The following is a 22515-nucleotide window of genomic DNA, read 5'->3' on the forward strand; positions in this document are numbered from 1 at the left end:
TTTAATAGAAACCTACCGCATCGTCTGGATAGGCACTTTCTGAGCTCTCACGACGGAAGCAGTTTTTAAATGACTGGGGATGAAAGTTCTAACGAAACCTCTGAAGCCAAATCCTCAGAATTCATGTTTATTTACTAACTATGTACCCCGCCCCGATGCGAGTCCCACTGAATAAATAAACTTTTTAAAAAATCGATTCCCTCCACGAAAACATCTCTACAACAAAGGTATACGGTGCACGTTTCAAACGGATCCGTCGCGGGCGACGGAAGTGACGCCATCAGCGCGCGACGCTCCCGGCGCTCTGGCGGCGCCTCAGTGCACGCGCGGGCAGCCGGTTGAGGTCAGGCCTGTGGCGGCGGCGGCCCAGAAACTAAGCTGAATCCGCAGGAGGGTGAGGACTAATAACGATTAAAAAGTAATAATGAATAAGCGGAAGAGGAAGTGGCAGGACAGGAACCCGGCTTGTCACGAGTTGTGTTGGGGGGGGAGGTGCCCCCTTCCCCCTATATTCCCTCCTGGCTTGCGGGGAACGGGGCCTCCTTGTCGCGATCGCGTTCATCTCCAGGGCTTCAGCCCGTCCCGCTGCCCCATACTTATATGTGTGTGTGTATAATATTTTTTATTAATTTTCAAATTCAGTCCAGTAATAGCCTCATTATAACAACACCAAATTATCATACAATTATATACTCCCTTTGCCTTTTCTTCCAGCGCGCACCAAAAAAGCAACATGAAAATAAAAGAATACGTAGCCACTCTGCATGGTGGCGCTGCGGGTTAAACCACAGAGCCTAGGGCTTGCCGATCAGAAGGTTGGAGGTTCGAATCCCCGCGATGGGGTGAGCTCCTGTTGCTGGGTCCCAGCTCCTGCCCACCTAGCAGTTTGAAAAGCACGTCAAAGTGCAAGTAGATAAATAGGTACTGCTACAGCGGGAAGATAAACAGAGTTTCCATGCACTGCTCTGGTTCGCCAGAAGCGGCTTAGTCATGCTGGCCACATGACCTGGAAGCTGTACGCCAGCGCCCTCGGCCAATAACACAAGATGAGCGCCGCAACCCCAGAATCGGTCACGACTGGACCTAATGGTCAGGGGTCCCTTTACCTTTAGCCACTCCGCAAAATGGCTTCTTCCCAGCAACCCTGCGAGGTGGGCCAGTGGTAGGAGTCGTGTGTTTCCCATTGGGGGAGGCTGGGAGGAAAGCCTTTATCTGGGACAGGGGGGTCGTGTGTATATCCTACGTGGGGGAAGAGGTGGTGGGGATGAACGTGGAAAGTTTCTCCCTCTTCTCTCTCTTGTTCTCATGTGTCCCAATTGTTGTCACCCCACAAAAGTTGGAGAATGAAGTCTGGAGGGGGGATGCCCCACCTTTAACCCAGTGAAATCCCTGTGCAATATAGCTGTGATTTTTGCACAAGTCTGACTGGTGCTGTGGATAGTGATGTGTGGGGTGGAGCTAGCTTTTTCTCCTCATGTGGGATTTGCATGCAAACGGCTGGACCAAATAGGGCTGGGGAACTGTGAGGTCACTTAGGGAGTTTACCGCAAAACTGAGATTTGAACTCGGGAGTTCTGCAGCTGCGGCATATCCTATCATCAGAACGGGGAATTGAAATTGGCCAGTGAGTCCTGATCTCCCCCACTCCAGTAGGCCAGGTTTGACAGATGGGCGGGGCTACTTACCTGTCAATCACCTGACATCGCAGCGATACCAGGTGACCAGTTTTTGCCCCTGTAGTTTGAAATCAAAGGAAGCACCAACAAACAGCTGATTGTCAGGGCTTGAAAACTGCTGTGCTGTTGATCAGGTGTGCTTGCAGCCCAATTGTGTCTTTACCTGCCCCACAGCTGAAGCCACTTTTTAATGTATTTGTTATTTAATAAAATGTTATGTGGCGCTTGATTGTTTTTTTAAAAAACCTCAAAGCAGTTTGCAAGAAGATAAAACAAGTAAATCGAGGGGGGGAAATCACAGCCATGCTTTAAAACAGTGTTTCTCAACCTTTTTTGGGCCACGGCACACTTGTTCCGTGAAAAAAATCACGAGGCACACCACCATTAAAAAAGTTAAAAAATTTAACTCTGTGCCGCCCTATATTATAATTGTGACTGTAAGAAACACTTGCTAAAGATTGCTTTCCGGCGGGTCAGTGGTGTTTATTGGCGGCCGCCAGGCTCGTTTGCGCTGAGCTTTGGGAAAGAGGAGGAGAAATATTGCTTTCCGGCGGGTCAGTGTTGTATATTGGCGGCCGCCAGGCATGTGACAATGCAAATCGCCCTTCTCGTCGCCGCACGTCGCGGCACACCAGCCAGCGTCACACCAGCCACCACACTAGTGTGCCGCGGAACAGTGGTTGAGAAACGCTGCTTTAAAACACACAAAAGTTAAAATACCAAAACAGATTAAAAGTACCTGTACTTTCTAAGCACCTGCGTAGGCTTGTCTAAACTGCAATGTTTTTACCAGGTGTGGAAAAGAGTTCTGTGAAGTCTGGCCTGTTGTCAATAGGCAGAGAGTTCCAAAGTGCAGGTGCTGCCACACTAAACATTTGAGTTCTTGCAGATGCTGAACGAGTATTATGAGGCACCTGCAGTAGTGCCCATTATGCTAATCGAAGTGGTCAAGTGGGCACATGTGGGGTAAGGTGATCTCATAGGTAAACTGGTCCCAAGTTGTTAAGGGATTTATGTTCTCATAGGATGTGGTGGCGAGGCTTTGCCAAAATGGCCTGGTGGGTCAGCAAGTCCCTACTGTGTGTGGATATTAGCCATTATACAGCAGCCTTTTTTTAAATAAAAAAACTAGTTCCTTAAAGTTAAAAACAAAACTACTCTTGCGCCGCTGTATATGCATACTATATTGCTGGACCCACTGCCAAAGATCTCCCTGGCCTCATTCTTCTTCCCCCTCAGGAAACCTCTGCTCTTATGCAATTAAATAATTGTTCCATTTGATCTGCTTATGCTAGCACTCGGGGCATAATACAGTAGTCCTTTTTGCTGAGGGTCTCTTCTGTTAATTCAAAATCCATATTGTAATCTGCTGGTTGGGTTAATCACATTGATTTCCTCTTAATGCTTTGAGCCCCGGGGGACACGTATTTTGACACAACAATGTTTCCTCAGTAAGTCTCATGGCTGATTGTTGCCACCATTCGAGAATCTTGACAACACGATCTTATACATTCTTAATCAGGAAAAAGTCTCGCTGAGTTCAGAGGGACTTACTTCTGGGCAAATGAGTACAGGATTGCACCATGACTTGGTTTGCACCAAAGCCAGTTGCGAATTGATGTCTGCATTTAACAGTTTTCTATGCTTTTATTGCTTTAAACCACTTTGATGTATTGTTTTCATGACACGGTGGTATATAAATATTTTTTATCAATAAAGAAGTTATGGAAAGTCCTCATGAGCTGCCTTTACATTTTCTCCCTGCTCTTATGCAGCTGCTTGGAGATGAGTTGATGCCCGCCCAGCGCTGCTCCCCTCCCCCTTCGTCCTCCTCGCTCCCCGTGGGCCGCGCTACAAAATGGCTGCCAAGCTGATGCACCGCTGGTATCGACTCTACAGGGTCTCGTCCCCCTTGTGCGCCCGAGCTCATGTGGTGTCTGCGGGAAGCAAGATGCTAATGGCCAGAGGGCCACCCCAAACCCCTTCCGCCCCGTTGACCGCTTTTAGCCTCTCGAGGCCCACAGACAAGCTCTCTGTCAAGGAGCAGGCGGACAGGACGCCCCCCGAACGGAGTGAGTTGGAGGACATCATAAACTCGGCATCCACCACAGAGGATCTCCTGCGCTTGGAGGAGCTTTACGCCATCAACCCAAACCAAGCGGCCGTTATAATCTCCCGACTCTCCCGTCTAGTGGTGGAGAAAAAACTGGACCCTGACAGCATCTTGCGGGATGTGCGCTTCCAAGATTTGCTTCAGATCATACACAGACAGGTGGGTTCCACAGCCTGTAAGTGAAAACAGTCAGGTGGCTGCTCCTTCCTTCCTTCCTTCCTTCCTTCCTTCCTTCCTTCCTTCCTTCCTTCCTTCCTTATTGATTGAATTTACCGTATATACCGCCCTATACCCGGAGGTCTCAGAGCGGTTCACAGACCAGCCCCACTCAGCAATCTGATCCTATGACCAGCCCCACTCAGCAATCTTTGGTCCAGTTATTATTGTTATTAATAATAGGTTTCAGGGCAGTTCACTGAATAAAATCACAACCTATATAATCAGAATAAAAACAACAACCCAATAACACCCCCCCCCCGAAAAGAGCCACATTTTAAAAGGATATAGGATGTCCATCAGGTCAACCAAAGGGCTGGTTAAAAAGAAACATTTTTGCCTGGTGCCTAAAGGTGTATAATGAAGGCGCCAGGCGAACTTCCCTGGGGAGAGCATTCCACAGACGGGGAGCCACTGCAGAGAAGGCACACGAAGGAGGGCCTTGGGAGATGATTCTCAGGGTCTGGGTAGGTTCATATGGAAAGAGGCGGTCCTTGAGGTATTGTGGTCCTGAGCCGTTTAAGGCTTTATAGGTCGGAACCAGCACTTTGAATTGGGCCCGGAAACTAATTGGTAGCCAGTGCAGTGGGACCAAGATTGGTGTACTATGCTCAGGCTGTCTTGTTCTGGAGAGCAACCTGGCCGCTGAATTCTGCACCAGCTGAAGTTTCCGAATCGTCTTCAGAGGCAGCCCTACGTAGAACGCATTGCCGTAATCTAACATTGAAGTTACCAGAGCATAGACAACAGTAGTTAGGCTATCCCTGTCCAGAGAGGGTCGTAGCTGGGCCACCAGCCGAAGATGATGGAAGGCACTCCGGGCCACTAAGCCTCAAGCGACAGCAAAGGATCCAGGAGGACCCCCAAGCTATGAACCTGCTCCTTCAGAGGAAGTGTAACCCCATCGAGAGCAGGCCACCTCCCAGCCATCCGCTCTAAGGAACCACCCACTAACAGGGCCTCAGTCTGATCTGGATTGAGCTTCAGTTTTTTGGCTCTCATCCAGTCCATTACCAAGGCAAGACACCAGGCAGCAAAGTGATTCCTCTTCCCCAAAAGGCCCCAGGAACCAAAGCCCCTCAGTGCCTGTTGAGTGTGGGAGTTAGGAGGAGGTTTAGAAGGCTGTGGATTCGAATCCCCGCTCCGCTACAAAGCTCAGTGGGTGAATTTGGGCCAATCGTGATCTCTCTAAGCTTGACCTACCTCACAGGGTTGTTGTGAGGGTAAAATGGGGATTGGGGGCATGTGCAGAGTCCTGTGGTCCAGGATGTAAATGTGGTTGTTTTATTTCCCATTCTGAATTTGCTTTCTTGATTCTAACATTGAGCTTTTTCCATTTGAGGCTTATGGCAAGCAGCTAGCTACAAAGATGGATGGAATTTATTCAAAATTTATTCATTTGATTTCTATACCGTAGATCTCAGGGCAGTTCATAACATAAAAGCACAAGGCAAAACCGCCGACTGAAGGCAGCTGTAACTGGTATTAGTTAACTTGCAAAGAGGCTTGCAGTTCCTTGGGCTTCCGCTCACAACAACCATGAGAGGAAAAGTTATTCTTCCATTTGTAATAATAATAATAATAATAATAATAATAATAATAATAATACCTTTATTGTCAATGTACAACCTGTGTACAATGAAATTAACTGAGCCTCCCCCCACCCAACACTCAATCTCATTGTACTCTGTGTGCTTGTCGCACAACACACCAACCCCGAAAGTCAGTTGCACTATATTATATTCCGTTCAGCAGCCTCACAGCCCACGGATAAAAACTGTTTTTTAGCCTGTTGGTACGACTGATTATACTTCTATATCTCCTGCCCGAAGGTAGAAGATTAAAGAGGTGCTGGCCAGGGTGTGAATCGTCCCTGATAATTTTTCTCGCTCTCCTAAGGCAACGATCCCCTTGCGATGTCATCTAGCGGGCTCAGGGGACAGCCCATGATATCATGTGCTGTGTTCACCACCCTCTGTAGAGACTTTCTGTCTGTGGCTGTCAAACCAACATACCACACTGCGATACAATATGAGAGGACACTTTCTATTGTGGACCGGTAGAAGGAGGTCATCAATTGTTGTTTAACATAGTTCTTTCGCAACACCCTGAGAAAATTGAGTCTCTGTTGGGCCTTCCTAACCACCTGAGTTATATTGTTTTTCCAAGTGAGGTCTTCACTAAGGTAAACTCTCAGGAATTTAAAGGAAGAGACTCTCTTCACACAACCCCCTCCCCTGATATACATCGGGGCTCGTTCCCCTCTCTTCCTCCACAAGTCCAACACCATCTCCTTTGTCAAGCTAATATTTAGGTGCAAGTTATTCTCTTAAGTACCACGTAGATACTTTTTGAACCTCCCCCCATGCAAGTAGTGAATGAGGTCCTCCCAGGTCAAAGTCCAGTTTTCTGAACAGGGACAAATAAAAATTCATTGTGGTGGGTGAAAGGTAGTCCATATCAAAATGTCTTTCCGTTCTTTGGCTTGACCTCCTGCAAGACCTCAGGGAAGAAAGGATTTCCCCAGTAGCAGGGTCCCTTAAAAGGACACACTCTCATCCACGACCCTCTGGTCTAAACTGAATATAACAAGAAGAGAAAGAAAGCGGCTAAGCCCCAAAATGGCAGTGGAGACACAGGATGTGGGTTATAAGGGGCTGTGTCATGGACTTGGTGGGGTAGGACTGTCTGACCCCGAGATGGGAGATGGGGCCTGGGGTGAAGCCTCTGCATCCAGAAGAATTTGAGCAGAAGAACATGAGAGCTTGCAGGATCAGGCCAGTGGCCCCTACCTAGTTCAGCATCCTGTTCTCACAGGGGCCAACCAGATGCTCATCATGGGAAACCTGTAGAAAGGCAAGAACTCTGGCCACAAAAGTAAAATTGTGTTGGACTAGTAGTTCAAATGATTCAAATTTTTCAAATAGTCTCCTATGGATAGATTTATTCCTTGAAGTTTATATGCCAGGTGAAGTTGATGTGCCAGGACAAGGCCCTGTTTCGAAAATTCTTCTTCAGCTGGAATAAGTTCAATATACATTCATCAGAGACCCTCTTAGCATGTTAACTATCATATAAGCAATATAAAGTCATCTAAAGGTTTACAAACATGTATGCAGAGATGTATAATATAAATACAGGTGTATAGTCTTACCAAATAGTCTTAAAGTCAACGTGTACTGGTAGCTTAGAGCTAGGTGACAGAGTGCATTTGTAATGTATAAAGAAGAGATTGGGTGTGTTCTAATAAAGATACAAACTTCAAGGAACAAATCTATCCAAAAGAGACTATTTGAAAAATTTGAATCATTTGAACTATTGGTCCAATGCAATTTTACTTTTGTGGCCAGAGTTTTTGCCTTTCTGCAATTTTCTATGTAAGCTTCAATCAAGAATTCCAACTTCATTATGGGAAACCTGCAAGCAGGATCCGAGCACAAGAGCCCTCTCCCCTTCTGTGCTTTCCAGCAACTGGCCTTCAGAAGCAATGCTGCGTCCAACGGTGGAGGAAGAGCAGAGCCAAAATGCCCAGTAGCCATCAGTAGCCCTCTCCTCCTCCACGAATTTGTCCTAACCCTCTTTTGAATTGAGGTTGAATCCTGACAAGACAGAAGTACTGTTTTGGGGGGGACAGGAGGCGGGCAGGTGTGGAGGACTCCCTGGTCCTGAATGGGGTAACTGTGCCCCTGAAGGACCAGGTGCGCAGCCTGGGAGTCATTTTGGACTCACGGCTGTCCATGGAGGTGCAGGTCAATTCTGTGTCCAGGGCAGCTGTCCACCAGCTCCATCTGGTACGCAGGTTGAGACCCTACCTGCCCGCGGACTGTCTCGCCAGAGTGGTGCATGCTCTGGTTATCTCTCGCTTGGACTACTGCAATGCGCTCTACGTGGGGCTACCTTTGAAGGTGACCCGGAAACTGCAATTAATCCAGAATGCGGCAGCTAGACTAGTGACTGGGAGCGGCTGCCGAGACCACATAACACCTGAGAGATCTACACTGGCTCCCAGTACATTTCCGAGCACAATTCAAAGTGTTGGTACTGACCTTTAAAGCCCAAGAGGCCTCGGTCCTGTATACTTGAAGGAGCGTCTCCAACCCCATTGTTCAGCCTGGACACTGAGGTCCAGCTCCGAGGGCCTTCTGGCGGTTCCCTCATTGCGAGAAGTGAGGTTACAGGGAACCAGACAGAGGGCCTTCTCGGTAGTGGCACCCGCCCTGTGGATCGCCCTCCCATCAGATGTCAAGGCAATAAACAACTATTTTACATTTAGAAGACAACTGAAGGTGGCCCTGTTTAGGGAAGTTTTTAATGTTTGATGCTGTACTGTTTTTAATATTCGGTTGGAAGCCGCCCAGAGTGGCTGGGGAAACCCAGCCAGATGGGCGGGGTATAAATAATAAATTATTATTATTATTACTGAAGCCTTCTGAGTTGGTGGCCGCTGCTGCTGCCTGTGGCAGGGAGTTCCGTAGTTTGCCCACGCGTGAAGAAGTCCTTTCTTGTATCCGTCCTGAATCTTCTTTTGTGTGCAGGGGTCTCAGGTGTGGAACACCGCTTTGGTGAACCTCTTTAAGAGCCTCCACCTCCTGGGCCTGGAGCGGAGCAGGCCGGAGATGCGCTCGGTGGAACAGGAGGTGCGCTGGCGGCTGAGGCGCCTGACCTTCAAGAACCTCGCCTTCCTGGCGGAGCACATGGCCACCAGCGTCCCCAAGGGACACCCAAGCGAGCTGCTCAGCGACGTGCTGAAGCATCTTGAGCTGCGTTGGACGGAGATTGCAGACGTCAGGACAGTGGTGATGCTGATGTCGAAAGTGGGGCCCCTCTCCCCGATACTGATGGAGAGACTGGAGGACAAGGTAGAGGCAGGAACCGGTATGGTCTGACAACGGGGCGGGGGGGGGGTTGAGGGGAGAGGAGATGCATGGGATTTATTTATTATTAAAATGCAGTTGAATGGTTATGTACAAAGTCGATAAAACACAATACGGTGCAGTGGTACCTTGGCTCTCAAACTTAATCCGTTTCGGAAGTCCGTTCCAAAACCAAGGCACACTTTCCCAGAAAAAGTAATGCAAAATGGATTAATCCGTTCCCAGACTTTTAAAAACAACCTCTAAAACAGCAATTGAACATGAATTTTACTATCCAATGAGACCACCGATCCATAAAATGAAAGCAACAAACAATGTACCGTAGTCACACGATCGGTCAATCAGTAGCTGAACTGGGTTCCGCACAGTCACAAAAACAAAACGGGAACGAGCTGCAAAAACAAATGCAAAATAAATAGGAAAAACAGTGTACCACTCAAATCGGAAGTGTACCACTCAAAACAGAGCACGTTCGGCTTCTGAAGATGGTTTGCAAACCAAGGTACTACTGTACAAAGCAATACCTAGTGCAGTGGTTCCCAACAGGTGGTCCGCGGACCCCCAGGGGTCCGCGAGCTATGCCAGAGGGGTCCGCAAGATGCTATTAGAATAAAAAATATATTAAATATATTTCGTATGATAACAGATTTTTTATTTTGGCCGCTTCCTGCATGAGCAGAGTCTAGCGCAAAACTAAAATTAGATAGAGGAAGTAGTTCTGCTGTATGCCGTTAGGTGGCGCTTTACAAACACTACTGTTTTGCAAAGAGGCAGTGCGCGCATTCTACTAACGCTCACCTCCCCAAGATGCTTTGCGCGCGTCGGCTTCATTTGTGCACTACTGCGCAGGTCCCCTGTCTTCTCCATTCCCCTCCCTCCTCCCTGGCGCGCACTGCCTCTTTGCAAAATAGTAGTGTTTGTAAACAAAGCGTTGTTTTTCGCGGAAGCTACAGTTCGCGTAGTTAAAAATGGACCGTTGGTTAAAAAGTGGTTCGTTAAAACGACAAAGGCCTACAGATGAAGAGGAAGATAATGCATTTGATGTTCAAGCAAGTAAGTCAGTGACTCTCGAACCGATCTTGTCAGTGTCCATTGAACCTAAATCGTCAGCGTCCCTTGAACCTAACCCTTCCAAGATCAGTGTTAAGCTTACTGGAAAAAATAGATTAGGAATTAGGAATTAGATTTAGGATTAGGAATTAATGGGGGTCCTTGTCACAATAGCGGCTCGATGAGGGGTCCTCGAGAAAATTTTGTTGGGAACCCCTGACCTAGTGTAACAATAGCAGTTCCAGAGTAGCTCAGAAAACCAGCCACAACATGTTGATTAAAACCTGAGAAAATAGAAGCGTTTTTTTGACCACCTGGCTGTACTATACGAAGCAGTTGCCAGGCAAATGTCATAGAATCATAGAGTTGGAAGAGACCACAAGGGCCATCCAGTCCAACCCCCTGTCATTCAAGGGACACCTAGTCCAACCATGTCATTCTACATGGTTTTAAAACATTGGCAGTCCATGTAGGCGCTTCACAGACAGGATTGTGAGGCTGGTGGGGGAGCTGTCTTTCCCCCTTGCATATGAAAAGAAGGGAGACCTGGTTTCATCAAAAGCATTTTCCTTTGCACCCCCATTTGCAGCTATTCTAAGCCCAGTATCGTTTTGAACTAGCTCTATCTTTTGGACTAGCTTCCTTTGCTGGGCTGTTGTATTGTGAGCGGAATAGTGTTTGTATGAGGTACGTTTTTTACATTGCAATGTAGTCGAAGACAAATTCCAAGTCTGCTTGGTACTTGGCCAATAAATTATTCCTTCCTTATTCCTTATATCCCCAATATTATTGAACCATACCTCCAGCGAAATTATTTTCCTTTTAAAAGATTATATCAAAGTAAATCAAACAAACTGATATAATAGATCACAGAATCATAGAATCGTAGAGTTGGAAGAGACCACGAGGGCCATCTAGTCCAACCCCCTGCCGAGCAGGAAACACCATCAAATCATTCTTTACTTATGCCTGTCAAGCCCCTGCTTCAAGACCTCCAAAGAAGGAGACTCCTTGGCAGCAAATTCCACTGCCAAACAGCTCTTACTGTCAGGAAGTTCTTTCTAATGTTTAGGTGGAATCTTCTTTCTTGTAGTTTGAATCCATTGCTCCGTGTCCGCTTCTCTGGAGCAGCAGAAAACAACCTTTCTCCCTCCTCTATATGACATCCTTTGATATATTTGAACATGGCTATCATATCACCCCTTAACCTTCTCTTCTCCAGGCTGAACATACCCAGCTCCCTAAGTCGTTCCTCATAAGGCATCATTTAATATATATGCTATAGATATAGCAGAAGTACCAAAACTCAGCACAGTGTACCGGAGAGAGACTTAATATTAGGTTGGCAAAGTACTAAAGGCCATTAGGAAAACAAAATTTCACTTTGTACTGTGGAGGAGAAGTCCTGTGTTGTCTGCCTTAGTTGCATATAAGATAAAATCACACCAAACAGCATAGACTTTCATCAGGGTCCTCCTAACCTTTGGCAACTTGTAATATATGAGTTAGATTTTCAGCTACTGCTAAACCTTTATACCAGGGGTCAGCAAACTTTTTCAGCAGGGGTCCGGTCCACTGTCCCTCTGACATTGTGGGGGGGCTGGACTATATTTTGGAAAAAAATAATGAACGAATTCCTATGCCCCACAAATAACCCAGAGATGCATTTTAAATAAAAGAACACATTCTACTCATGTAAAAACTCACTGATTTCAGGACTGTCCGCGGGTTGGATTGAGAAGGCGATTGGGCCGGATACGGCCTCCGGGCCTTGGTTTGCCTACCCATGCTTTAAACCAGGCTTGTCCAACAGGTAGATCATGATCTACCGGTAGATCACTGGACGCCTGCGGTAGATCACTGGTAGATCATTGGCTCCCCCCAAAGAAGCTGAACAACTGTGGCTCCCCTAAAAAAAAGCTCAACTTTTTACCTCCTCCCTGAAGAAACTCAACAACTTTGACCCAACCCCCCCCCAAAAATGGGCCTTCCTCCTTCCTAAAACAAGCCCAACAACTTTGACCTGAACCCCAAAAAAGGGGATAGATCATTTCCAGTTTTTAACTCTGTGAGTAGATTGCAATCTCTTGGGAGCTGGCCACCAATGCGAAAAGATGCAAGTAAGGTTTCCATTTGGGGTGAAATATGCCGATAGCATATTTCGGGCCCCTGGGTTAGGCCTTCACCCATTTTTCACATCCATCATCTTTGTCAACAGAGCCTGGAATTGGCTGAGCAGTTCACCCCCGAGGACACGCGGAGAATCGCCGTTGCTTTGGCAGTCCAGAACCGCCGGTCCATCCCTCTGCTCCGGGCAATCTCCTACCACTTAGTTCAGAAGCACTTCACTTTCAGCACCAGCATCCTCCTGGACCTGGCTTTCGCCTACGGTGAGCGGCGACTTCCTTTTAAGAAATGGGCGCATCCCTTTAACCCTTATGGCCAGTAAAGAGTTTTACACTCCAGGAAGCAGTTTTACACACCAGAAACAGATGCTGCTTCAGACAGCAACCTCCCTTCTCTGGCCACTTGTCATCCAAGGTGGAGGGGCTGGAGAGGGTTTGGAATAATAATAATAATAATAATAATAATAATAATAATAATAATAATAATAATAATAAATTTATTATTTATACCCTGCCCATCTGGCTGGGTTTCCCCAGCCACTCTGGGCAGCTCCCAACAGAATATTAAAAATACGATAAAACACCAGACAGTAGAAACTTCCCTAAACAGGGCTGCCTTCAGATGTCTTCCAAAAGTCAGATAGTTGTTTATTTCCTTGACATCTGACAGGAGGGTCTTCCACAGGGCGGGTGCCACCACCGAGAAGGCCCTCCGCCTGGTTCCTTGTAACCTCACTTCTCGCAGTGAGGGAGCTGCCAGAAGTGCTCCTCAGAGCTAGACCTCAGTCTCCGGGCTGAATGATAAGAGGTGTTTGGAAGTAGTTTTGGGGTTAGTGCAGGCAGGCCAGCTGAAACTTAATTCGTGCCGACAGGTTTCATTTCATTTTTCACTTCCCTTTTAATTTGTATACCACCTTTCTATATTACTACTGTATGCGCAAGGCGGTTTACAGACTGAAGAAACGACAAAATACACAGCAAAGACCACACACGTAATAACAATCTGATCCAATACAGAAAATAACTTTAAAATAAACAACTTATACCAAATAAAAGCAGTAATCAGCAAACGATAATTAAACTGTTTACGCTTCTCAGTAACAATAAAGAATTACTGAACCGTGATCAATAAAAGTAACGGCAGGTCAAAAGGCATAAAATACCACCCCTCGCCCTTCTTACAGGGAACCAGGCAGAGGGCCTTCTCGGTAGTGGCGCCTGCCCTGTGGAACGCCCTCCCATCAGATGTCAAGGCAATAAGCAATTATCTTACTTTTAAAAGACATCTGAAGGCAGCCCTGTTTAGGAATGTTTTTAATGTTTAATGCTGCATTGTGCTTTTAATATTCGGTTGGGAGCCGCTCAAATGGGTGGGGGTTAATAACAATAATTATAATAAAAAATATTATTATTATTATTATTATTATTATTATTATTATTATTATTATTATTATGCTGGCTCCTCTTCTGCAGCCTCTTTCTCTCAACTGCTGTTTCCTCCTCTCTGCTTCAGGGAAGCTGGGTTTCCACCAGACCCAGGTCTTCCAGAAGATCGCCGCCGACCTCCAGCCCCGCGTGCCGGAGCTGTCTGCAGGGGACGTGGTGCGGTGCCTGAAGTCCTTTGCTTACCTCAAGTGGCTCAACCTGCCCCTCTTTGAGGCCTTCGCGCAGGTGAGTAATGTTCGGGTTTTGCTAAATTAGTAGCATGAGAAACCATCAGATTGCTTCTTCACACAATCAACTCTAGGACAAGCAATTAACACTGGGCAGAAAGCCAAGGTCTACTTCTGCCATAGTAACTGCGCTCTCATTGGTTGATGATCAGCACTGAGCACTGTTATCAGAGAAAGCTAGCACAGTATGTGGTGTGGTCAGTGTAGGAGGAGAGGTGCTGTATCGGTTGAGAGAGAGAAAGAGAGAGAGACAGAGAGGAAAGGATTTATTTCACTTTGTTTTTGAGTTCTAAAGTTGTACATAGAAACTCTGGATTTCTTTTATTTTAATCAATCTTGTACAGTAATACCTCGGGTTACAAACACGATCCGGATCGCAGTTCATAACCCGAAAAGTTCGTAAACCGAACGCGACCCGAAGCGCCATTTTGTGCATGCGCAAAGCATGATTTTTGCGATTTTCGCGCTTTGCGCATGCGCAAACTGTGCGCGCCACTTCTGCGCGCGCACGGGGGGCGAAAATACTTCCGGGTTTGCGCAGTTCGTAACCCGAATTGTTCGCAACCCGAGGTGGTCGTAACCTGAGGTACGACTGTATATAGTTTACTCTGCGTTCCAGACGTCTAGTCATTTAAGTTACCGCCAGAAGCTTCCGGAAAAACCTGCGCAAACTCTGCTTTGTTCAGGCTGAAGTTACACCTGACACTTAAAAAGAGTAAGGGGCAGAGGTGGAGGCAAACCCCCATGTTCCGTGGCCCTGTTCCTTTGACTCATCAATGCCGGGCTGAGAAGCCTGTTTTAGTCCAAGGGCTGTGTTTTCCCGTGGGCAACCTCCCAGGAGCCACTGATCCGTGGTGGGTGTGGCCCAAGGTATGTCGCCAGGTGTGTTTCTGGACCCACATGCGTGTCCAGAATTCACATGTGTCCGCGCACACGCTACCAAGAAGTATAGGACCTTCTGTGTCTTGGTTATGAATATGTGCTTTCCCGTAACCTGGTGCTCACAGGAAGTGGTCTAAACCACTGAGCCTCTTGGGCTTGCCGATCAGAATCGTAGAGTTGGAAGAGACCACAAGGGCCATCCAGTCCAACCCCCTGCCAAGCAGGAAACACCATCAAAGCATTCTTGACATATGCCTGTCAAGCCTCTGCTTAAAGACCTCCAAAGAAGGAGACTCCACCACACTCCTTGGCAGCAAATTCCACTGCCGAACAGCTCTTACTGTCAGGAAGTTCTTCCTAACGTTTAGGTGGAATCTTCCACCTAAAGGCCGGCGGTTCGAATTCCCGCGATGGCTTGAGCCCCTGTTGCTCGGTCCCACCTCCTGCCAACCTAGCAGTTCGAAAGCACACCAGTGCAAGTAGATACATAGGTACCGCTGCGGCGGGAAGGTAAACAGCGTTTCTGTGCACTCTGGTTTCCGTGATGGTGTTCCATTGCGCTAGAAGCGGTTTAGTCGTGCTGACCACATGACCCGGAAAGCTGTCTGTGGACAAACACCAGCTCCCTTGGCCTGAAAGTGAGATGAGTGCCGCACCCCATAGCCGCCTTTGACTTGACTTAACCGTCCAGAGGGTCCTTTACCTTTTATATTTACACAGATGTGGATTAAAGAAAAGTTGGTTGATTACATGAGAAGAAAGAGAGGCCATCTGAATGCTGCTTCAGGTAGCAGGGCTAGAAATCAGATAGTACATATGCCTCATGAACTAAAGAGAGAAAAAAAGGATCTCTTTCAAAAGGCTAAAAAGAGTGTGGGTGGCTTTTGTCAGAGACTCAAACACACACACACAAAATAAAGTAAGAAAGGAGGAGGAGGAAGTTATACTTGTCTTGATTCAAAGTGTTAGGCTGGTCCTTGAGAGCATGGAGTGAATAGCGGACCCATGTTGGGACTTGGAGAACTAACCAACCAATGAAAATATTCCAGGATGAAAGTGGTGGGGCTTCTTTTCCCATTCAAGCAGTTTCCGACTCATTTATGGCTTAGGTATAACCGTTTGAAATGAATGAACTCAATCGCTCCCCCCCCATGCTTCTTTTCTTAGCACACCGTGGACAACGCCGAAAAGTACTCCCTGGTCCACCTTAGCAACGTCGTCCTCGCTTTTGCTCGCTTGAACTTCCACCCCAGCTGCAGAGATGCCTTTTATAGCACGGTAAAGTTCTTTCTTCATCTTGGAAGGGCAGAGGGATGGAGAATGTAGCCATCTGCCAGGGATGCTTTAGCTGGGATTCCTGCACTGCTGGGGGTTGGACTAGATGACCCTGGGGGTGGGGTCCCTTCCAACTGCAATTACATGATTCTAAGTAGGTTCTCAAATGCCAGCCTAGAGGTATCCCCCCCCCCCCCGGCCCAAGAGACTAACATTCTATCCCCTTTTAATTGTGTTTGTAGGAGGGAAAGGAGGGTTATTTGTTTCTTGGGGGGGGTTGTTTTGTCCTTGTTTGTATTATGCACAGTGGAACCTCCGTTTTCGAAAGCCTCAGAAGTCGAACCTTTCGGTTTCCGAACGCCGAAAACCCGGAAGTAACTGCTTCGGTTTTTGAACGTTTCGGAAGTCGAATGGTCTTCTGGAATGGATTACATTCGAAAACCAAGGTTCCACTGTATTTTGTTTGTTTTTTCTTATATTATGCTGTGAACCACTCTTGAGATCTATGGATGAAGGGCAGTATACTACTGTTGTTGTTGTTTACTCGTTTAGTCGTGTCCGACTCTTCGTGACCCCATAGACCAGAGCACGCCAGGCACTCCTGTCTTGCACTGCCTCCCGCAGTTTGGTCAGACTCATGTTGGTAGCTTCGAGAACACTGTCCAACCATCTCGTCCTCTGTTGTCCCCTTCTCCTTGTGTCCTCAATCTTTCTCAACATCAGGGTCTTTTCCAAGGATCTTCCTTCATGGATCACTGCCTTGTTGAATAACTCAGAGAAGCTATGAGCTATGCCGTGCAGGGCCACCCAAGATGGACAGGTCATAGTGGAGAGTTTTGACTAAATGTGATCCACCTGGAGCAGGAACCGGCAAGCCACTCCAGTATCCCTGCCAAGGAAACTCCATGGACAAAGTATACTACTACTACTACTAAACCGCTTCTTCCTCCTTTCCAGGTCCACAGAGGGATGGACAACCACTTGGATGACTTAGACCCCTACCTGCTTCTGGACTTGGTGTGGTCACTCTGCGTTCTGCAGCAAGCAAAGGCTTCCCATCTGCAAAAAGTTTTGGAGCCAGAGTTTCGCACTCGCTTCTTAGGTATGAGCGGATGAGGGGGCGAGTGACCTGGGTGGTGAGGAGGTGGGGAAAGCATCCAAGGACTAGGAAAACTGCTTCCTAGCAGCGGACACACTGACCCTACCCTGGCCACAGAACCCTTTCAGCATCTTCTCTTCACCTTTCAGGACCGACCTGGAGTTGGGAATCTGACTGCTAGGTGGCGCTGCTCCCCAAGGAGAAAACAAAACAGTTTTGGCACGGAGCTCATATATTATCTAAGGCGCCATCTGTGCCTTGCATTTAAAGCAGCGTCACACCACTTTTAAGCAGCCATGGCTTCCACACTCCTGCAAAGAATCCTGGGAACTGTAGTTCGTGAAGGGTGCTGAGAGTTGTTGGGATGCATCTGAGGATAGATAGGATAGGAGGGGGCTACCTATGGGGCCCTGCATTGCCTTTCTCCAGCTCAGGCCCCACTGAAACGACTGAGGTATGCACAGCGCTCATGTGCTAGGTTGGCGCAAAAAAAGTACCTGCTGTGTTGGGCCCCATTTTTATTCATTCATCTTGCCTATTTCATTATTATTTTTGTTATTATTAGCATTAGCATTAGTATCCTACCCTATACCCATAAATCTCTGGGTGGTTCACAGCATAAAATTACAATACGAAAAACCAAAACAAATAAAAATATGTAATAATAAAAAACACAGAAGACCCAATAACTGCTCTTCCACAACATTTAAAAGGGCATCAGGTGTCAAATCAGCCAGAGTATTTTTAAAATAAATTATTAAATTTAATAAAATTCATACACCGCTTGATTGTTAAACGAAACAACAACCCTCAGAGCGGTTTACAAAAAAAGAGAGAAAAATCTACAACCCTACTTTAGAGCATACAAAAGTTAAAAACTGATTAAGATTACCTCAACTTCCTAAGTACCTGGACTGGCTTCTCCCAGACTAGAATGAGGTGCTGATAAAAGTACAGTGCAGATGTCAAGTGGCAGGGAGTTCCAAAGTGTAAGGGCTGCCACACTGAACTTTAATTAGCAGAGGGCCAGGAGGTGCCAAGCGACTGTCCCCGCTCCCCGGCCGTTGACCCGGCCGTTGGGTTTCACTCTGCTTTCCGTTTTCTTTCTATGTCTTCCTTTTCCTTCCTCCACCTCTGGCAGACGACCCCTCGGCGAGAGGGCACAACTACCAGCTCAAACTGATCCATGTCAACACTGCTGCCTGGCTGGAGTGCTCCGACTACGCAGGGCCCCACCTGCCGCCGGAAGCCCTGGGCAGCAAGGGGCTCCAGGGGGGCAGGAAGGCCACCCCCCTGCAAAGCAGCCTCAGGGAGGTGCTGCAGGTGGTTGCGGGCGACCCGGCCAACGTGCGCTTTGAGGTGGACACGGACTGCGGGTGGCTGCTTGGTGAGCCCCACTCTTGGTGCGGTTGTGGGGGGGGGCGGTGGCGTGGGGCACTGGAGGGCAGGCCGTTTGCAGAGGAAAATGTCGGGGGGGGGGCCTCCTCTTTGCAGGGCAACATCTTTCCCCACCTACAGAGAGGTCCCCTTAGTCCTTGGGCGACAGGAAGGGGGCATATTCTTGTGCCAATGGGCTGATCTCTATCTCACGCCACCCCACAGCCAAGTTGGGGGGGGGTGCCACTTGGGTCCATAGGCTATGAATACTGTAGTAATGCCTTATAAGGATGCGGGTGGCGTTGTGGTCTAAACCACGGAGCCTCTTGGGTTTGCCGATCAGAAGGTTGGCGGTTCGAATCCCTGCAACAGGGTGAGCTCCCATTGCTCTGTCCCAGCTCCTGCCAATCTAGCAGTTCGAAAGCACACCAGTGCAAGTAGATAAATAGGGACCACTGCGGCGGGAAGGTAAACGGCGTTTCTGTGCGCTCTGGCCTCCGTCACAGTGTCCCATTGCACCAGAAGCAGTTTAGTCCTGCTGGCCACGTGACCCGGAAAGCTGTCTGTGGACAAACGCTGGCTCCCTCGGCCTGAAAGCAAGATGAGCGCTGCAACCCCATAGTCCCCTTTGACTTGACTTAACCATCCAGGGGTCCTTTACCTTTACTTTACCTTACCTTAGTAGTACCTTGTGGATCCAATAACAGGACTTTTGCTGTATTACTGCTACTATTATTATTCATTTACCGCTTTGTGGTTTAAGGAAAAAATCTCAGGGCTGTTTACGGCACATTATAGAATCATAGAATTGTAGAGTTGGAAGGGAACCCAAAGGTCATCTAGTCCAACCCCCTGCAATACAGAAATCTCAACTAAATCACATCTATGACAGATGGCCATCCAGCCTCTGTTTAAAAGCCTCCAAGGAAGGAGAGTCCACAACCTCCCAGGGGAGTCTGAGAGGCAAGCTTCAAAGGAAATAGTTCAGATCCTTTTCTAAGGGACCCTTTGCTTTCCCCATATTTATTTACCTTCTTAATTTACTGAGCTGCCCCATAGCAGAAGAACTCTAGGACAGTGTTTCTCAACCTTTTTTGGGCCAAGGCACACTTGTTCCATGAAAAAATCACGAGGCACACCACCATTAAAAAGTTAAAAAAATTAACTCTGTGCCGCCCTATATTGACTATATAATTATGACTGTAAGAAACACTTGCCAATTGCTGTGTTGGTTGCAGTCTCCTGTAATAAGGCTTCACAAGCCGCTGATTTCTCTGCCAGCACAATCCTTTGCTCAGCAAGTTTCAGGTTGAGCTCATCCAGCCAGCTTCTTAAAGTTTGTCTAAAACCACCCTCCCGTGGTGGTGGCTGTTGAGAGCTGCGCTCGCCCCGCGTCGTGACCCGGCCGGCTTCCTTTCCTGCGGGCACAGAGTTGTGTATTGGCGGCCGCCAGGCACGTGACAATGCAAATCGCCCTTCTCGTCGCCGCACGTCGCGGCACACCAGCCAGCGTCTCGCGGCACACTAGTGTGCCGCGGAACAGTGGTTGAGAAACGCTGCTCTAGGAAGCCAGTGGGGTGTAGTGGTTAGAGTGCCGGACTAGGAGCTGGGAGATCAGGCTGCTTCATAGACGTTGCCTTGCAGCGAGTTGTTCGGGGCGACTCCCAAAACACAGCAAAGCAACCCAATTAATCAGCAGGGGGGGAATCTCCACCAGGTGTCCACCCATGCGGCCATTTTTGCCAAGCCATGCCCACCTACTCAATATATGATGTCAGACGCAGGGCAGGTAACGGGTTTGAAAGCCCTGCCGATCAGCAGGTCCATGGGGCCTGAAGAGTCCCTGCCCACAGGAGACTTGCCAGCTCAAAAGTGACATTTCTTTTCTCTCTGCAGATGCCGAGATGGTGCTTAACGCAGACAACCAGCCCTTGCCTCTAGCAGACTTCATAGCTCCTGCCCAGGCCCAGTCCGAGGGATCTAAACCTCTCCCGCCCGGGGCCAGAAGGTGAGTCTTCGGGGATGTTGGTTAGGGCAGCGTTTCTCAAACCTGAGCCCCCCCCCAGCTGTTGTTGGACTACAGCTCCCATCATCCCTAGCTAGCAGGACCAGTGCTCAGGGGTGATGGGAGTTGTAGTCCCGGTGAAAAAACACAGGTCTAGGGTGAATGAATCACGCCGTCTTTCATGGGGCAGGGCAAGACTCTGCTCTTGCTGCTGGGAAGCAAGTGGAGAGGAAGCTGGTCTGCACTTGTAGGCCCTTCCGGTGAAGACGCTAGATTTTGGGAATTCTGGCAGGGTGCTTGTCCACAGCGCACAAGAGCTGTAGGCTCTGGCTTAATGGGGGCAGCATGGACACCAAAATTTCGGCCACAAAGACAGAGACAACCCTGCAGGTGTTGCCGGGCTGCAGCTCTGCTCTTCCCTGGCTGTTGGTCACACTGGCTGATGCTGGGAGACCAGCAACATCTAGAGGACCCCACACTGACTACCTTTGGTCTAGGACAGGGGTCAGCAAACTTTTTTAATTTTTTAATTTTTTTATTATTATTATTAAAAAAGACTTTATTTCAAATCTTTAAAACATACATAAAAAAACAAGTTTACAAAGTATTAAGACCAAGCATATGCATAGATATTAATTCCCCTTTACCCGCCCTTTCCCTCCCCCTCCCCCCTACACATCCCCCCCCACTCTCCCGACTTCCATTTTCACTCTAATAATCACTCGTGCATTTATTTTCCATACATCTCTGTATTAATATTGATGATACTAGCTTTATTTCTTTTTCATTTCTCTTCATATCTCCTACTCAACGCATATTAACATATACTCTTTCGAACAATGCTTTCTCATGTAATCATCATAACTTTTCCACTCGTTTCTTAATTTTTGCTTTGACTGGTTCCTTACAGCTGCTGTTAGTCTTGCCATCAAGAGGTATTCGCTTAATTTTTTTTGGAGGGGGCCGGTTCACCGTCCCCCAGACATAGTGGTGGTGGGGGCTTCTCTCTTTTCCCCCTTTCTCCCCCAACCCCTCCCCTCCCTGCCTACCTCGTTCGCTGCTCTGCCTGCGGTTGGGAGCTGGCGGCTGTGGCGACGCCTCTCCTTTCTGGGACAGTTTCCCCGGGTGCCAGGCACGGGGCCAGCAGGCATGCCAAGCTCCAGCCCACAGCGCCGCCATGGGGAAAGGCCGGCGGGCAGGCGGCAAGGCTTCCTATCAAAGCCCAGCCCCCTTCCTCCGCAGGGCGGGGAGAAGCCAGGAAGAGGGAGGGAGGAGACGCCGCTGCGGTGAGGGAGGGGCAAAAATGGTGCCTGGAAAAAAAAAGGAAAAGAATGGTGATCGCACTGATCCAAGTGGCGATTGCAGAACCATTCACAGGCCGGATCCAGAGGGCAATTGGGCCGGATCCGGCCCGCGGGCCTTAGTTTGCCGACCCCTGGTCTAGGATCTGAGAGCGCCTGCCCCAGGCAAGGAAACTCTGCTTGTAGCAGTTAACTTAAGAATGTAAGAAGTGCTTATTGGGCAGACCAAGGTCCGATCTAGTTCAGCATCCTGGCCAACCAGATGCACCTCATGGGAAACTTGCAAGCGGGACCCCTGAGCACAAGAGCCCTTTCCCTCCTTGTGCTTTCCAGCAACCGGTCTCTAGGGCTGGGCAAAACAGGGGTACTTGGGTTTAAGAACAGCTTAGTTTATGAACAACTTGGATTAAGAACGCTGCAAGCCCAAAGTCGGTGTTTTGGTTTGTGAACTTTGCCTTGGAATAAGAACATGTTTCACTTTCTGTTGAGCGTGTTCCATTCGTAAATTGAGTCCCCCCCTGCTATGGGAAAGCGCGCCTTGGTTTAAGAACGCTTGGGTTTAAGAGCGGACTTCCGGAAAGGATTAAGTTCATAAACCAAGGTATCCCTGTATCTGGTTTTCAACTTTGTGATATATATAGAGAGAGAGCACCATCACAATATACCGATATATCACAATGTCTGAAACTGGAGCTATGTAGAGGCATTGGCTGGCTTCACGGTTTTCTCTGCAGCGTGGTTTTTTGCCGGCACCCGCTCTTGCGATTCTCTGCGCCCTGCAGGAGACAGGGGAGAGCTGAGACTGCAGAGTTAACAGGGGCTGCGGGAATCGAGAGAAACATTGGCTG

At 48.1% G+C, this 22515-nt stretch overlaps 1 protein-coding gene across 3 annotated transcripts in view; it reads left to right on the forward strand.

Annotated features, from left to right (window-relative positions):
- The first annotated feature begins 291 nt into the window (after positions 1-291).
- TBRG4 (transforming growth factor beta regulator 4) overlaps positions 292-22515 on the forward strand; it is a 30081-nt gene continuing 7857 nt past the window's right edge. The window contains exons 1-9 of one of the 3 annotated variants that reach the window (XM_060281033.1): positions 292-394; positions 3452-3948; positions 8541-8864; positions 12148-12319; positions 13569-13726; positions 15778-15888; positions 16843-16987; positions 18126-18371; positions 20258-20369. In XM_060281033.1, coding sequence (XP_060137016.1) covers positions 3535-3948; positions 8541-8864; positions 12148-12319; positions 13569-13726; positions 15778-15888; positions 16843-16987; positions 18126-18371; positions 20258-20369 — 1682 coding nt within the window. In that variant the 5' untranslated portion in view covers positions 292-394; positions 3452-3534. Of the gene's footprint in view, positions 419-453; positions 843-3451; positions 3949-8540; positions 8865-12147; positions 12320-13568; positions 13727-15777; positions 15889-16842; positions 16988-18125; positions 18372-20257; positions 20370-22515 lie in introns of those variants that run through there. The other 2 variants (XM_060281032.1, XM_060281034.1) reach the window with 2 other exon arrangements.

Source organism: Zootoca vivipara, chromosome 12 (assembly GCF_963506605.1).
Source record: "Zootoca vivipara chromosome 12, rZooViv1.1, whole genome shotgun sequence".
NCBI classification, from domain to species: Eukaryota; Metazoa; Chordata; class Lepidosauria; order Squamata; family Lacertidae; genus Zootoca; species Zootoca vivipara.